Source organism: Columba livia, chromosome 12 (assembly GCF_036013475.1).
Source record: "Columba livia isolate bColLiv1 breed racing homer chromosome 12, bColLiv1.pat.W.v2, whole genome shotgun sequence".
In the NCBI taxonomy this organism is placed as follows: domain Eukaryota; kingdom Metazoa; phylum Chordata; class Aves; order Columbiformes; family Columbidae; genus Columba; species Columba livia.
The window spans coordinates 17,077,751-17,095,201 of NC_088613.1; the positions used below are offsets into that span (position 1 = coordinate 17,077,751).

Genomic DNA, 17,451 nt, shown 5'->3' on the forward strand with positions numbered 1-17,451 from the left:
TATCCATAAGTAATTAAAACAAACAAACAAACCACACCCCAAATTTATTCCAGGACTCATGTCATACAAAATCACCTTTGAATTAAAAACCAGAGATCTCAAATGCATGCTTCATGAATTACAAAACTGTGTTCCTGACATTACTACTGACATCGTTTTTTAGTAACCTCAGTTGTCTATATATTCAACTGCCCACAGGAAGATAATTAAAATAACATATATTTAAAAAAAAAAAAAAAACAACAAAAAAAGCATCTTGAATATTCACATCCCTAATCCATACAAACTCTCCTCATACTGAACACTCGCTGCTGAAGATGACATGCTGACAAATGAAATCAGACAATTACATTACTTGTATATTATCTGCTTACTAAGACTTGATATGGTCCAAATTTCCAGAGTTGATCCTTCTTAAGGGATGAACTAGCAGTTTTACCTAAAGGAATAGCAGGTAATTGCAAGAAAGACAGAAAAGGCTTACCTTGAACAGCTTATTTTTATTTGCAAAGTAAAAGTCAATCTTTTTTTTCCCCAGATGAGATGCTGCAAGGAATATTAATATAATAATATTATTTCATAAAACTCATGGCTGAAATCCTAAGTAAAAAAATGCAATTCAGCCATAATCAAGAACTGCAACATTACCTACAAATCAAAAATATTCATCTCTTTCTAGACAGATCACTTGTATTAAGCAACAGGAAAACACCTGCATTAAGTCCTCTTTGCTACGTGACTACATGTACTACATCACCATACCTTCCCAGGAAGCACCAAACTGGCAAGCACGTACACTGAATGACACCAGTCACTCAGTGGGAGTGGGGAAGGGAGACACTTGGGGTGTCTGCAGGTAAGGTGAGTCATCCTGCACATCACCCAAAGCTCACCCGCTGGCCAGAAGCCAAGCAGCATTTCACCAAACCTTGCAGCAACTCAAGACCAATCTTGGAATGCAAACCCAACTAAACAAAAGATGCATTCCTAAGGTTTGATGTTTCTTTTTTTAACTGGTCAGTAGTTTTGGAAATGTTTCCTGCTTTCTGAAATGTCAGTATACTTGATTTCTTTCCATGATTTTGCTATTAGAAAACCCTGATATTTGCACATCATCTATAGTACTTATCATCCACCTAGACCACTGCAGACATAGATATTACATGGCAACACACACCATTTAAGACCTTTTTCAAAATATAAGCAAAAATCATTGGCTTACCCTATCAAGCCTAAAACAATGGGAACAGATGCAAAAATACTTTCCTCTCTAGGAGCCACCCAGAAGCACTAACAAAAATCTGCTTTGGAAAACAAATATTCTTCCACTGAATTCTAGTGCCACACATACTCCCTTCTAATCCAATAACTAACCTTTACTGAAACAGAAGCATAGAAAAGTAAAATGCATAAAAGGTTGTGTGAGGGCAGGACTAATATCATAAGCCATCAGATTCAGAGCCATAAGAAAATAAATATTCATCTACCTGCCCCCTATAACCACCCCCCCACCAAACCAAACCAAACCCACTCATCTCTAGATAATTGTCTTTGGGTGGGTATCGTGATTAACTTCTCAATCACAGATCACAATCTACCCTCCAATATATGACAACCTTCTTATATCTACTCACTCTTCTTATTATATTCTTTTTCAAAAATAAGTCCTCCAGAGAGGGATGTTATAGCTAGTTATACAATTAAAAAATGTACAGAATAGACAACAATAAAGTACATGCCTGGACATGAAGTGCATACCTGCATAAAGCAGTTACATGACAGCTAATTTAATTTCCCTCTGAAGTCACAATAAGACAAACAATAACTGCATACAAATGCAATCCTGTACGCACTTCATTTCTGACACAAATTGGGATTAAGAAGATTCAAAGCAGACTACGCCTGCACTCCTCCACGTGACTGTAGCCAATAAAGGCTAAGGGTTAATTGTAACATGAAAGCCAAGGAGATCAAATTTTTCCCCATATCCCTATCTCCAAAATGCATGCCAGAACTCTCCTCAGATCCGAGCAGTCGAGGGAAAATGTTTGAGAGATTAACAAAAAGAAACACCTCGCTTTCCCTTCTTCTCTACTCAAGATCTCACAGATCAGTGATTTTCTTAATGGTGCAACACTTGGGAGACACAGATACTAAAAAGGGGTAGAGTAAACTGTGAAATATTGCAATGGCATAACCCATCAAATTTAGGACTCCGGTCTAGTCTTAGTGATCCTGGCCATCAAAATGAGAGGACTGAGAAAACACAGTATTTGTGTTGATATCTGAACAGTGAATCATCTTTCTCAAGATAGAACCCAATCAGCACTAGCCCTACATTTGTCTGTGGTGATCTAAATGAAGGTCACGTTCAAAAGTTTCCCTTACTTTGTATTTACTCGCAAAAACAAAAAACAAAACAGAAAACAAAAAAAAAACTACCTTCACCAGATTTTTACGAACTGCAACATGAGAAAACTTAGAGAAGCTAAATTCTAATTAAAACAACATACAATTAAAAGTACATTTTAAATCTCCAATTCTCAAAACAGAAGTTTGCACTGTATCACTCATAAGTAAATATCTGACCCTGTTAAAAGTCTCATAAGATTTCAAGGCTTACCCTTAAATCACAAAGATACACACTTTTGGAAAGTAGATAGTTTTTTTTTTCCCCAATATAAAAAGCCAACTGAAGTCACTGGACTGATCTCCAAACATTAAAACTGTTCACAGAGGTGGAAGAGTTTAACTGGTTTACTCCAGAAAGTAGTCTTTAAGAAAAAACAAAAGCTAGAGCAAGAGATTCAGTCATGCTGATGCAATAGTGCAAAGGTTACCAAAAGGTTTTCTCTCCGAAATTTCATTTACCAAAACAAACACCCAAGTCTTCCCACCCTCACAAAACACCCGCTGAGCACAACTCCCCACAAGGCCCCTCCAAGACCCCCCCAGCACCCTTCAAGGCACAAGGTAGCCAGTGCAGCAGCATAAGCCTGGCCCACATGAAACCACCACTGACTTGACAGATCCAGATCAAACCTGACCAGACTGGATTGAGTAACTCGGCACACTACAAGCTCCTTCCTTGCAGGAAGGACTCTAATATCTCGACCAGAGCGTTTAATCTGCCTGTAGCCCCATTTAGTTCCACCTCTGCCTGTGGCCAACAGGACAGAAGGGTCAGGAGGTGGGAAGAAGACTAGATCAGATCAAACCAAAGGACTGCCAGGGCCAGTTACGGAAGAGCTGTGGGCCCACAAAGCATTCCCATTTTCACTTACCTTTCACTTCAAAAGTGGAGGCGATCTAAAACATTGAATGGCGTTGAATCTGAACCAAGGCAATAAGCCTCTATGTCACTATCTAAGTTTTTATCATACATATGGAAAAAAGGTCTTTTCCATTACTCCATAGATTTGTTGTGTACAAGCTTCCCAAGCCAAAGCTCCAATTCCCTGCGCACCCTCAGTTCCCCAAGGACGAAGTTTTCACTTAATTCTTGCCTCTTCTTTGTCAATGATCCTCATATAAGGAAGCTAAAGTTTTCAGAATATGAATTAAGTGATACTGAGAAAGTGAGCAGGGCTTATTTAAGAATACTAAACTGATATGTTGATGGCTGCTATCAATCACTTCTCTCCATTACAAAACAATTACTGAAGCAAATGAAGCTCTGGGAAATTCTAGCATCTAGCTGACAGACATGCATTCTACAATACATTCCTTTTCCTGTATGTTTTCTTAATTCCTCACATACAAAAAAACAACCAACCAAAAAAAAAAAAAACCCAACAACAAAAAACCAACACAACACACACTACAAAACCCAATTACAATTTACAACTTTAGAAATTCACACCTACGATATTCTCCTAAGTTTTCAAATTAATGGGAGAAGAAATTATGACACTGTTGGCATACCGCACCGAGTTCAGAACCTCATCTCATTTGACAAAACACAGCATTCCAACAACAGAACCAAGAAGCGTAAGTAACCAGCAGAAATATTTGCTTGCTTTTGGGGATTCATTTGGTGAAAATAAGCAACCAAAGTGCGTAAGGTTTCTGTAAAACATACAACCTGTTTACGCTGTCACACAAGTCCCAGAAAATCTAATATCTCCTACAGCATTTGACTGCAGCAAAACCAAGACAGTAACATCACAAATGAAAATGACAAATGAGGGCTCTCATATCATTCTAAATTTGAGCCATAAGCGACAAAGAGCAATCTAATTAAAAAAAGTTCATAATGCTCTGCTGTGTTAAGATTATTTCATGATTTGACGAAACCTAATGCAGTTGTTCCCACCAACCAGAGCATGTACTTTCAAGTGGTTTGTTGCCTGCAGCTATTTTCTACAGGAGACTGTAGTAGCATGTAATATTCAAGAGAAGCTGTTTGCATGACATTTTTAAAAAATAATTTGGTTGCTGTTGATATGTTATACTGAAATAAAATAAAAATAAAGAGAGCATTTAACTGACAATTCTATTTACGCTCCTTTCAAGTGGAAATAATTTCATTCTGCACGTTTATGCCTTTAAAGACTGTAACATGTAAAGATGGAATGTGATATATTTATGGAATTCAAGTTAGATTAACAGTCACTTAATTGAATATTCCTATTTTAAAAATGGAATGTTCTTCAAGTAGTAATATGTATTTTTAAACCAAGTATTTTAATAAGCTATGAACCTATCATTTTTTTGTCATTTCACAGAACTAATTTTTTAAAAATATATTAAAATATCACAGCATCATTAATTTGAACCAACTTATCCCAACCAATAATTCCAGCTTTTGATTGCAAAACATCAAGACCTCACACTTAAAAGAAATTATCTGTACATAAATTTTGACTAGTGTTCTTAAACACAAGTTTAACAAATCCTTACACTGCTCTTTGACTTTACTCAGTAATATCTTCCCAAAACTGTAAATGGATGAAAAAGCTCCAAAAACATATCTCTGGCCCAGGTACATAACTTGGGAGATATCCAAGCGCTAAGAAGTTTCACAGGAAAATTAAAGAATCTCTCCCATCCCCCAGTTCCATGCCTGGTTGGTTTGTTTGACTTTACACTTACACAACATTGAATGCTAATTCAACATAAACAACAGCAAAGGAAATTAACTGATTTCTCTCACAGGTTGCAAAGAGCCCACCTGTAGATGACACTGTAAAACATCACTGGTTTTGTTAAGAAGGACCTAGATGAGCCTCATCAGTTAAGGCGCAAGATCTACCTATTAGATATGGGAATTAATTCATTTTTCTCCTTTCAACCTTGAAGCTTTCTTAGTCTTTGTTTAATTAATCAGAGCAGTATGGGCATTCCACCCCACTCAGCTCCAGCACTGAAAGCAGAAAAAGATGAAGGTTTATGCTAACAGCCTGGCAGTGGCCTTCTCACATCTTGTGTCATTTTGTAATGAAACTGTCATCATGGTTATAAGGGAAAAGATACAGTGTTACCCAGCAAGGAGCCCCACACAAGATCTGTGGCATGGTGACTCTGCAACTGATTACTGCCAAGATTTATCTGCAAAATTATGAGTTGGGCATAATGACCATGTAATACCAAGAAGCTAGAGATTAATGTCTGTCAATTGCACAATCACTTAGGGTATTTATTTACCTGCATGTAACCAACCAGCCTGCACAGGGATGTTTTCTAAATCCTGTACAGTTCAATACAATATAAACACTCCAGAAGTAACAGTAAATACGTTAATAAATAATGGCTTTAGGGAAAAGGCAATATAAAAAGGGGGAAAGTTTGTTTCAAACGGCCAAGCATTATAAACGAGAAAGAAGCCATCAATCACAAATCGAGACTGAACGGCCAAGAGTTCACAGTGTGACCTGTGCTTGGAGAACATCCTACTGCAGGAAATTCTAGTAACTCTTCTTTCTAGGTCATTTAAACCAGGATTGAACAAAACTCCCAGGCAGCAGAAACACAGTCACCCAACGGCTTCGACGGACGCGATCCAAAAGGCCTTTTCCTCTCCGTCCCCCTCCACAAACCCAACAGAACCAGGAACACGCGGAAGCGTTTCGCGCGGCGCTGCCCTCTCCGCGGCACTCCCGGGGCTCCGGGGCCCGGCGGGGTGCGCGCCCGGGCTGCCCGCCGCGGGGCGCGGGAGGAAGCGGCCGCCTCCCGCCCGGGCGCTGGCCAATGGGCGGCGGCAAGCGGGCGCGGCGGCGGCGGCCCCAGGCGGCGGCGGAGCAGGCCCCGGCGGGGCCGCGTGTGACGCACTTCGGTAACCCGACTCCCCGCCCCCGGCACGAACCGCCGCGCTGACATGGCCCCTCCTCACCCCACCGGGGAGACGGCAGCGGGGCGCAGCGCAACCTCGGCCGCCTCGGGTTACCTCCGGGCACTGCTGCTGCGGCCGGCCGGGACTCACGCTCCTCCCGGGGGGGAGGAGGCGAGGGAAAACGCGGGGTCGCACGGGCGATAAGGCGGTTAACGAGGCCGGACACGCCAGGGTGTGGCTGCGGGGAGCACACGGGAAGAGAGCACTGAGCCAGCACGGGAGGGGGGACGCGGCAGCGTTTGTTACCCAGGCTTCCAAAAAGTAACAAAAATTAAAAGCACACAGTAACTACAGCACCGGACTCAGCGGTTATTGAAACTTTGTATTAAGTCCAAACACCACATCCCGTGGGAAAACAACAGCAAGAGCCGAGTGAAGCGAAAGAGGGAGACGAGCGTTTTCACTCCCCGTTCTCGGGGGTGAAAAGAAGAAAAAAAATGAGGTCGGTCGGTCGCGGTTTTCCACGGGACGAGCGGATTACACAACGCCACCAGCGCGGAGGAAGGCAGAAGGCGGCGGGAGGCCGGCGGGGCGGGCACCCGAAGCCAGCGCACCCCGGCTCGGGGCTGCCCTCGGACAGGGAGAAAGAACCCCCGAAAAAACAGGGCCGCCCAGCACAGGCCTCTGCTGCCGCTCTCATTCCCCCGTCCCTCCAAGTCCCTCACCACAGCAACAACTGTGTATATATTTTTTTAATCCGTGTAGAGAAAAGAAGCGCCCAGAAAAGAGAAACACCAGGAAAGCTCTTGCTTCCTACCTGGGCAGGGTTCAGCTCAGTTCAGTGCGTGCCGAGGAGGAGGGGGCAGAGAAGCACTATCTAAAACAAAAGTGGCGCCAAAACCCCCCAGTAAGAAGCATTCTTCTTCCTCCTCCTCCCCCTCCCTCCCCCAGCAGGGCCGGCGAGAGCCCAGCGGGGTTCCTGCAACACGCGGCTCCCGGCATCAGGCGGCCCCGGCACAAGTTGGCAAGTGCCCTTTCTTTACAAAAAAAACAAAAAAAAAAAAAACAGAAAAAAATAAAGCAAGCCGAACGGAAACTGCCACAACTCTTCCTCTTAGAGGGCAGCCGCCGAAGAGCTCGCCCAAAGTCACCCGGAGGGGAAAACTCGCCCTACAAAGGCATTCCCCGAGCTGGGCGCCGGAGGAGGCGGGGGGGGGGGTCGCCAGCTCTCTCGAAGGAGGCAGCGAAGAGGGGCGGGAGAGAAAGGCACAGGTCAGACCCCACGTCCTCACTTGGGCCGAGGGAACTCGCTGTCGCCAGCTCTCCAGCCCAGTCACTCAGAAAGAGGCAGCCGGAGTTGCCCCAGCTCGACCGAGCCGGGAAAGGGAGACGAAGGAGAGAAACCCCAATCCCCCGGCACTTCCCTCCGCGGGCAAGCCGCCGGGAGCGGGCTGGCAGGAGAGCTCAGCTGAGGGAAGGAGGGGGAGCGCTGTCAGGGATGGGAGTCCCCTCTCCCCGGCCTCCACCGACACCCACCCGGGGCACCGGCGGCCGCCCCACCATTTTCTGCTGCGCGCCGCGCGGCCCAGCGCTCTCCGCCCCCCCCACCCCGCTCCGGCCGCAGCGGCTCCGACCCCCTTCCCCTCCCAGCCACCCCCCGAGCGGCCCGGCCCGGCTTGCCCACACACACACCCGCCACACACACAATGCCCGAGTCCTCCATCTTGCCAACAGCCCCTGCTCGGCTCGGGAGAAGGGGGGAGGAGGAGAAGGTGGTTCTCCATTTTAGCTCGCCGCGCACTGGGCCCAGCCTGCCCGCGGCCGGCTCTGGGGACGAGGAACGGGGCTCCGGGCGGGCAGCGGGGCCGCTTTCGGCGCCCTCTCTCTCTCTCACTCGCGCTCCACTCGCGTCCCCCCTCCCCGCCGGGGCGCGCTGGGAAGGGGGGGTGGGGAAGCGGGGGGCTGGAGTGTTTTCGCGGCTCGGCCCCGCCGTCCTCCATCTTGGCTGCGCGGAGTCCCTGTGGCCAGCAGGCCTAGCGCTCCGCGCCGTCCCCGCAGGCCGGGGGACCGCGGGCCCCGTCCCGGCCTCGCTCCGCAGCCACGCACCGCGATCCCGAGTCCCCCCTCCAAACTTCCAGAAGCTTCGCCGCCATTTTCTAACTTACCTTGCCCAGTGTCGGCGTAGGCAGCGAGGAGGCCCAGGCTCGTAGCTCCGCTCCTATATCCCCGGCCCGGCTGCCGGTTGCGCGCCCGGCCCGGAGCCTCGGCCGCGGAGGGGGGGTTTGGGGAGGGCGCGGGGCGCGGGCAGGTTATTTAATTTGGCGGCGGCGCTGGGGATTGTTTGGGGTGTTCGCTGCTCGGCGGCTCGCGAGCGAATGGAGGGCGCAGGCGCCACCTGGCGGCCACCGCGCGGGGCCCGCTCTCCTGGGCGCGGGGCGACACCTGCCGGCCGGCCGCGGCGGCGCCAGCCGAGCGGGGTAAACAAGGTGCCGCGCATGCGCGCGGGCCGCCCGGCCGCTCCCCCACCCCCGCCGGCTGGCGAGCGCGGCGCGGCCTGAGGGGCCGGGCCGGGCTGAGGGGGCGGGCGAGGCGGGGGAGGCAGCGGCCCGGCCTCCTCCGTGCGCGGCCGGCGGGGGCGGCACGGCTGCTGGCTCCATTCTGGGGCAGGATCGGGTAACCGCAGCGCCAGTGCGGCCTAAAAAGGAGCTGCGGCTCCGCCGGGGGGACGCGCCCGGGCCTCGCAGAGACGCGGGGCCTGGTGTCCTTCCCCCTTGCAACGCGGCGGGGATTGTTAAATAATTGGGCCCCTCAGTTCCAGCAGGACAGGGAACTGCTGGAGAGAGTCCAGCGCAGCCACCAAGATGCTGAAGGGAGTAGAGCATCTCCCGTGTGAGGAAAGGCTGAGGGAGCTGGGGCTCTGGAGCTGGACAAGAGGAGACTGAGGGGGGACTCATTCCTGGGGATCAATATGGAAAGGGGGAGCGTCAGGAGGATGGAGCCAGGCTCTTCTGGTGACAACCAGTGACAGGACAAGGGACAATGGGTTGAAACTGGAACACAGGAGGTTCCACTTAAATATGAGAAGAAACTTCTTCTCAGTGAGGGTGGCAGAGCCTGGCCCAGGCTGCCCAGGGAGGTTGTGGAGTCTCCTTCTGTGCAGACATTCCAACCCGCCTGGACACCTTCCTGTGTAACCTCATCTGGGTGTTCCTGCTCCATGGGGGGATTGCACTGGATGAGCTTTCCAGGTCCCTTTCAACCCCTCACATTCTCTATGTTCAGCTGAGGCGAAGTTCAGTCTTTCTAGAAATAATCCATTAATCGCTTGCAGTTTTTCTTCGCTCACCAATATCCGATAAACATGAAAGCCAAAATGTGGTTAGAGACTTTCATGAACAGCCCCGCAATTCGCCAGTTTGTTGTGAGTACTGCTGTGCAGCCTACATGTGAAGCATTCACACAGGCTATAATAGATTATTACATGGATGAGATCTTAGTGTGTGCTGAACAATCTGATTATCTGCAGAGTGTGGTGACACGCTTACTTCAAGCTCTGAAACTTTATGGCTTACAAGTTACACAGGAAAAAGTGCAAACTGTGCCTCCTTGGAAATATTTAGGCTGGATTTTAACTGAAACTATTATCAAACCCCAGCCTTTGACTATTAATAATGACATTAAGACATTGAATGATTTACAGAAATGGATGGGTACAATTAACGGGTATGATCCATGCTTGGAATTTCTAACCATGAACTCCAGCATCTGTTTCCAGCATCTCCTCCCTTCCAGACTGGGAGGCCAAGAGCCGCTGACACTGCAGGGACAATGTCCTCGCCCCGCCAGGCCACCGCTGGCTTTTCAGACCTGATCTGGCCTATCTTGGTTCATTTTGTGCACAGTAAGCAAAGTTGTGTGCAAGGGAGCCTATGGTTTTGCAGATAAATGTGCCCAGATGGGTGCAGCGTGCCTTATCTTGTGAGCTCCAAGCTTGTGTGGTGATACACACAGAAGCGATGTTTGCTGACGGCTGGGGGTATTCTTGTGGCTAGGAGCGTTGTCCTGAAACGTTTTCTGCTGCTGCCCATCACTAAGTGCATTCCTGATTTAAATTGGTGTTTGCTCCTAGGCTCTGAGTGCAGTTCTGTGTTTCTCCCTGCATGAAGGTTGATATGAACCTGAAATGATCACATATAAGCAGTATAGAATACTTAAAGTAGCCAGATACAAAATTTGTGACACTCGTGTTTCTAAACACACAACTCAGTAGTTCCTTCTACATTTTTTTTCCTCCGTATTGTGTAATGCTGAGCACATTACTCATGCTGAATAGTTGCACATAGCACCTAAGCCTATTGTTAGATTAGTCAGCACGAGAATAGTTTTGTCCTGGTAATTAGTCTCTAATCAGCCTCTTGTGTTTATCTACTTTTAATTTTGGGGAGAGGTTTGGCCTAACTAAGCAGGCACTAAGCTGAGTGACTCTGCTCAGCTGTTTAACAAAGGCAGGACGCTTCAGACTATCCATCAGTTCCAGTCTTTTCAAAACTAAGATGAGGTATTGAAGAGCAAATGACACTTATAATAGAAACTCTGATCAGATACGGAGTGTTTAAAATAAAAAAACTAGTGTAATAGGAGTTGATGTCACCAAGCAATTCCAGCAAATCTGTCAGTTGGTACATGAGACAGACATTCAAAAATAAATTACATTGTATAGCTTGAATTAATGTTTCAGAATGTTTTTTTTTTCCTCCTGTCAAGGCTGTGGGGAAAAGAAAAAAAAAAAAAGCAGCAGAAAATTATGAGAAATATTTCCTTTTAGGGAACATTTTAAAATGATATCCTGAATACCCAGTCATAAAACTATGTCTATAGTTTCACTTGCAGGTACAGGTGCTAATCTTAAATGTGAATGTGTTAATGTCTGTTTGGAAATTGCAGAAGTGTGAATAAGAGATAGTCTGGGGGAAAAAAACAAACAAACAAAACAAACAAAAAACCCACCACAAAACAACACACCAAACCTCAAGTAAATTTTAAACATGCTTATGATATATAATAGTTGTTAAATTACACATAGAAATAGATGGAAAGGAGCTGGGTCCATTTGTGCCTTCCCTCTACAAATTAACTTCTGACACCTGCCAGATAGACAACTTTTCCATGAAAATAACCTACACACTTCCAAAACTAACATTTTGCCTGCACATGGAATTCCAGTAATGTATCCTTTGCTGAAGATACAATAGAGCAACTCACATTACAGTTCAAATCCAGAACTCGGTAAGATCATAGCGGTGTCCTGGGGGAGCTGGCAGGAGCACAACACTGCGGCAGCTTGAGGGTCAGCTGTGCCCCAAATCCCCGTGTTAACACATGGCAGATATTTGGTCTACTCCAAAAACCTCATAGTTCACACTTGACCTCATAGCTGAGATTTTTTTTAGGTAAATGTGTTCAACAGAAGAAAACGCGACATCGTTTTTAGGGTGTGTTTTTAAAGGAATGAGCGTGCAAGTGCTGACAATAACCGTGGCGGAGAGTTCAGCCCGTTTCAAAAGCTGACTCAGACCTTGGAAGCCCAGTTCATAACTCGTCTGGGTGTCCTGACTCCTGTGACAGAATTTGCTTTTTGAAACTTGTGACAACAAACCAAGGAAACCCTCTGGAGCCCAGACTCCAGGTGCAGCGGCGTATTACGAACCGCCGGTCACAGCGCCCGCCTGAGAGGATTTTGCCCTCTCCAGTTCATTTCCTCCCTCCCAGTTGTTCCACTCAGCTGTTTGCCCGGCTGCTGTCTGAGCAGAACTGCTGCCTCAGCAGAGAAGGGGGCAGGGCCATTTGGTTTCCAAGGGACTGGTTTCGTTTTCCCCCCCCAAACCAAATCATTTCTCAGATGCCATTTAGAGTACAAGTCCGTAAGCAATTCAGTCAGCACAACCGAAGGCGTGGTGTGCTCCTGGGGAGCCTGGGGAGGTTTCTGCTTTGCTCCAGTGACAAGAAGACGGGAATTTCTTAAGCCAGAGCTGCCTTGGGAGGATTCCTAACACAGCCCCACACTTGGATCATGCAAATAACTGTCATAAACCAGTTTACACAGCACACATCTAAGGAGCAAATGCAACAGTCTCTCAAGTGGTGGGCAGGAATGTAGGGGGCAGAAAAGCGGAACAAGTTCTTAACCATTGCATTTGTTGTCATTGTGGGGGACAAAACTGGCTCTCACGAGTGCCCGATGTGTGCATTTTCCCCATGAACGGATCATGCTGCTGGAACAGAGCATTCCAGTGGATACAACAGGGAAGCTACAAAGCAGTTCCTCTGCTAGCACACCGCTTCTTTCCAAGCTAACAGTTCCAGAATGAGCTTCCACCATTTGTTCAGAACTGAGAAGAAATCAAAGTTTAACTATCTAGCACTCTTTTTCCAATACAATGAAAAAAAATGCAAAAATCAATTTTATAAAAGATGTTATCCAAGCATAATAAGGAAACAGAGATATTTTAAACTCTGACCTTCCTAGCAGCGATTTGTGTCTGACAGAATTTCTGCGGAAACTGTAGGAGGAACTGTTCTACAGGACTATGTTACTTTTCTCACAACAGCTACTCTTTAAGAGCTTCAGAGTCCATTTCTGATATTGAGCCCAGTTGAGAGATAATTCAACAAAGACTTTGCAACAGGGACTTTTACTACACTTGGTCCAAAGAGAGCTCTTGACCAGTCACCTGGTTAAGAAACTGAGCAAGGAAAGCATAGATACCAATTCTGTGTCTGAATTAATGGCCAGAATTTTACCGCTAGAGAAGATCAGAATAAACTCAAGTTGACAGATGGCTGGTTCATTCTTCCAGGCAGGACATTCATGCTCATGCTGCTTCCTTTTCTTTGCGGGTAGCAGAACAGGAACCCCTCTGCAATTCCGTTTCCTCATTTCTATTAAAAAGGGGTGTTTGCTTATGGGAACTGGCAAACAAGCCAGAATTTGTACACTGGTTTCATTCCAAGGTGATGTTCTAACCTTGATGGCTTGCTTTAAATAAGCCACAGCCATATTTTGATCTGTTTAGTTGGGTACAGAGCGGGAAAGCAGTCTTCCCAGACAGATTTTGTTTCCAAGATTTTTGAAACTGGCTTAGTCACTGTAGGGAAATCTGCTCTAAATCCTTTTGGAGATGAGCTATTACATAAGAAACAAAATTAAAGAGCAAAAAATGGGTTACTCTCCTATAATTTGCAGGAGAGAGATTGCACATTGGTTGCTCCTTAGGCCTTTCCATGTTCCGTGAATAATTTCTTCCTTTTATGATTTACAGACGTCTCCCTTGTTTGCCCCAGCAGGTCTTTCCAGAACACCTAACTCATCTGAATTTTCTTGATTCAGTAAGTTTCTGCTGACCGTGCCCTCAGACCTATAAAAGAGCATAGTATCACAGTTTGTCCCCTGTCATTAAAAAGGAAGTTTTAACTCCCCTTCATTGTCAGCTCTAGAAATGAATTTAGATCCTCAGTAAATCACAAATGCTTCCTGCTAATTGCATTATCAGGAGATTTATCCAGTCTGTGCCACTTGTTACCCATAGCCCTTCACTCATCCCCCTATTTGAGGTGAGATTCTCTCACCACATCTCATTCTTTGAGATTAGAATCTCTTAGCCATGTTTTAAAGTTCTCACCAAACAGTGTAAAGGCCACACCAGTTATTGGTAGGAAATAATGAAAAGCCCATCTCCAAGCTTCAGTCAAGAGCTTTCCCTAGAGGCACCACCTCATCTTATCTATAGAAAGAGTGTTACCGTTCAGGCCGTTGTGCTTGGCTCTGGGGCACGATCTGCTCCGGGAGCTCTTAGGAGACATGACTAGCATGCGCTTGTGACCTGTAGCCAAGTCCCGGCAGAGGCATCACGAATCAAAGACCATTTTATGAGTCAGACACCATGACAGCATCAGTGACAAAGTCTGTGGAAGAAGAACAGGAACCAGATAAACACGTTTCAAATTGGGTAACCCGGATAAATGGAAGGACGCAGTTAAAGGCGGGGAAGAACAGGCTGTGTGACAGAAGAAGGGCTGGGTGAGAGCAGGCAAGGAATGAAATCAGGTCAAGGGGGCCAGACAGCAGCGGCCAGCACTGGGGAAGAAGCTTCGGCTTAGGGACAGCTGGAGAACAGGCAGTGAAGCTGCACGGCATGCTTGACGCGCAGGGCAAACCCGTCCGGAGCAGAGCGCCATTCTCAGCTGGTGGGATTTGCTGGGGCTGACACGGAGCTGACATGGAGCCAGGGCTGCCAGGAACAGGCGAGGAAAAGGCTGGCTCGTGGTTAGGTGAGGTTAGAGTGCAACTGGCACAGAAACGTTCTTATTCAGCTCAACCTCCGCACAAGATCTTAGAGCAAAACTATTGTAAAGTCAAATGCATTTGTGTTTAAGCTTTGAGGAAAATCCTCCATCAAACGAATGGGACAGCTCTCTCCTGTATTTACAGGCAAACAGCAGGTTTGGATGATGGCAGTTGATTGGCCTTTTCCCCACAAACTACCAAGGCCAGAACTCAGAAGGTTGAAGTGGAACTATATGCAATGGGGAGGCGGCTGTTACTTACATGACAGATGAGGTCAGGGAACAGATTACTCTTTCAGGTAACAAGCTTGCACAGTTTTCTGGGGCTGACCTACCATATTCCCAAGATCCTACATATATCCCTAATGCGGTTTCCTTTGGTTTAGATTCCATCATCAACCAGCTCCCAGGTTTCTTTCATACGGAGCTTCCCGAAGTCCCCTCTCCTTGCGGTCGTGTCCGGGCTCAGGGCCGGTCTTGCTGCCTTGGCTCTGGCACAGTGGGAGGTGGAGGCAAAGCAAAGTGCCATCTTGTCGTTAGCTGTGATTTGGATTTTTTGTAAGCAGCACAACGTATAATGAGTAGCAAGGAATACAACAGTTTATGGCATCTTGGTGGTTTGCACAGGTGTTCAAAACCGTTAAGATAAAAATAGTTCTTTTAGACTGTAACTTCCTTCAGCATGATGCTAGAGGTCCCGCGAAGCCCCAGTGCCAGCAGCTGTGACCAAGCTGTTTCCTCCATGGCCGAGGGCACTCCTGGGACACTCGCCACAGGGGCCAAGGACGGCGACTCCCAGCCCTGCTGCCTGGGGGCACCTTGGTTCTCTGAACCCTGTTCCAGCAGTGAGCCCAGCGGGGGTGGAGCTGCCAACCTGCAACATGGGTCTTCCCTACAGAAACTTGCAATTGCCCATTAAGCCTTTACAAAGTAACTTCTAACAAAGTTATAAAGGGGCTAAATTGTAATGCAGAGATAGGCGTGGAATTAATGTTACTTTTGGTACATTCTATTTTGCAAAACATCAAAAGAGACGTTTGAAGCAACAGATATTTTTCTGGTGACTTGTACCCTCCCAGCAGAGTTCCCGTATGGACTCGGTAACACCCCGGGCTGGCCGAGCAGGGCTGGGGGGTGAAGCCCGGCTGAGGGTCCACAGTCCCGCTCTGTTACACAAGAGCTAAAAGAAGGAGGCAACGTGGCCTGACGCCCGCACTTGAAGAGCTTGTAGGCAGGAGATTAACTATTTGGCTTAAGTGATGACTCGCCATACCGTGCAAAACTAAACAATGCCAGAGAAACTATGTCAAGAGTTTTATAGAAAGATCTAACTTTGTGAGATCATGAGGACAGAACATAAATACATTTAAATGTGTTCCGTCTTGGTAATTTCTGCAAGTTGTATTAACTCATTCTCCAAAATTTGCAGGTGACCACGTGTTTCTACTAAACTTGGCATTTCAGCAATTACTGTAAAAATTCTCCTAGATGTTTTCCCAGTGGGACTCTGCACACGGTTTTTCATTTCTCGATAGTACATGTTATTTTTCAATCTAAGAGCAAAACCCTAATTCAAATATCTCTCTGATACATTCCCAGCAATTCTAACTTATCAAGCGTTTTATCTCAGCCATCACCAATAGCTGTCCAGGCTATAAAACTGTAAAATAATAATTATCCAAAGGTAACCAAGTAGTTTTCACCTGCCTTGAAATATTACATACTCACAATACATTTAATACTTCCCCTCCCATTTTCCTTGAGATTTTGTTGTTCCAAGCCTTTAATATACTGAAAATCAAAGTAATTGGAAAAACTTCTTCCTAATTCAAGCTGTCAGAATTTGATTACTATGCTAATTATTTTTTCACATGTGCTCTGAATAGAACCCTGATTAAACCTACAGAGCTGTTATTTTGTCATCTCACTACCAGGATTTTAATCACAGAATTGACTGGGTTGGAAAAGACCTCAGAGATCATCAAGTCCAACCCTTGGTCCAACTCCAGTCCGTTTACTAGATCATGGCACTAAGTGCCACGTCCAATCTCAGTTTAAAAACCTCCAGGGACGGCGAGTCCAGCACCACCCTGGGCAGCCATTCCAATGCCTGACCACTCTCTCTGTAAAGAATTTCTTTCTAATATCCAGCCTAAATTTCCCCTGGCAGAGTTGAAGCCCATGGCCCCTTGTCCTATTGCTGACTGCCTGGGAGATGAGACCAATCCCCACCTGGCTAGAACTGCCCTTTAGGCCCTCTAATGTTCCTAAGTAGCTATAACAGCAATTCGAATTTTAGTTATGACTTCTAAAACATTTATCAAAACATTCCAATAAGGGACACAGTGCACCTTTTAAAAGTTGACAAGCTTTAACATGAAGCATTTTGCTATTTGCTTGCAGATCGTTTGGACAAGGCGTTTGCTCCCTGGTTTGGTTTAGGGGGTATTACTTGTGATGACTTCTGGCTTTTCTCGGACGGTTTACGTGCTGTACTCCCAACCAACACTCATCTCCTGCCTAGAGCTGCGACAAAACGGAATCTTGAGGATGATCCGGTCGCTCTGCCTCCCAGAGACAGCAGCCCAGGGCAAACACCGGCCCCTGCCCTTTACCCGCCCCGGAAAAGCACAGCAACACGAGTCAGAAGCAGGCGGGTGGGATCGCCGCGCTGGGTCCGCGCTGAAACACCCCGCCTGCCCGACTTACGTGAAACGCTAAACTCTTCAAAGGCACAAAAAGGCAAAATAAAACCTTTCTGTGCTGATTTATTCATGGATTTCTGGTCATCATGTATTCCTAAGTATCAAATCCTAATTTATTATTTAAAAAATAAA

General features: G+C 46.6%; 2 protein-coding genes across 7 annotated transcripts in view; one reads left to right on the plus strand and one right to left on the minus strand.

Moving 5' to 3' along the window:
* STAG2 (STAG2 cohesin complex component) overlaps nucleotides 1-8,634 on the minus strand; it is a 76,602-nt gene extending 67,968 nt beyond the window's left edge. For 3 of the 6 annotated variants that reach the window (XM_065077960.1, XM_065077957.1, XM_065077959.1), the window contains exon 1: nucleotides 8,437-8,634. The gene's annotated coding sequence lies outside the window, so the exon portion shown is untranslated. Of the gene's footprint in view, nucleotides 1-7,088; nucleotides 7,228-7,963; nucleotides 8,140-8,436 lie in introns of those variants that run through there. The other 3 variants (XM_065077961.1, XM_021290285.2, XM_065077958.1) reach the window with 2 other exon arrangements.
* On the plus strand, nucleotides 744-17,385 carry LOC110360126 (serine/arginine repetitive matrix protein 1-like). Its single transcript, XM_065077812.1, has 3 exons — nucleotides 744-856; nucleotides 6,710-14,913; nucleotides 17,018-17,385. Exons 1-2 carry the CDS (start codon nucleotides 744-746, stop codon nucleotides 8,058-8,060), a joined length of 1,464 nt encoding a protein of 487 aa, XP_064933884.1. The 3' UTR covers nucleotides 8,061-14,913; nucleotides 17,018-17,385.
* The last annotated feature ends 66 nt before the right edge of the window (nucleotides 17,386-17,451 follow it).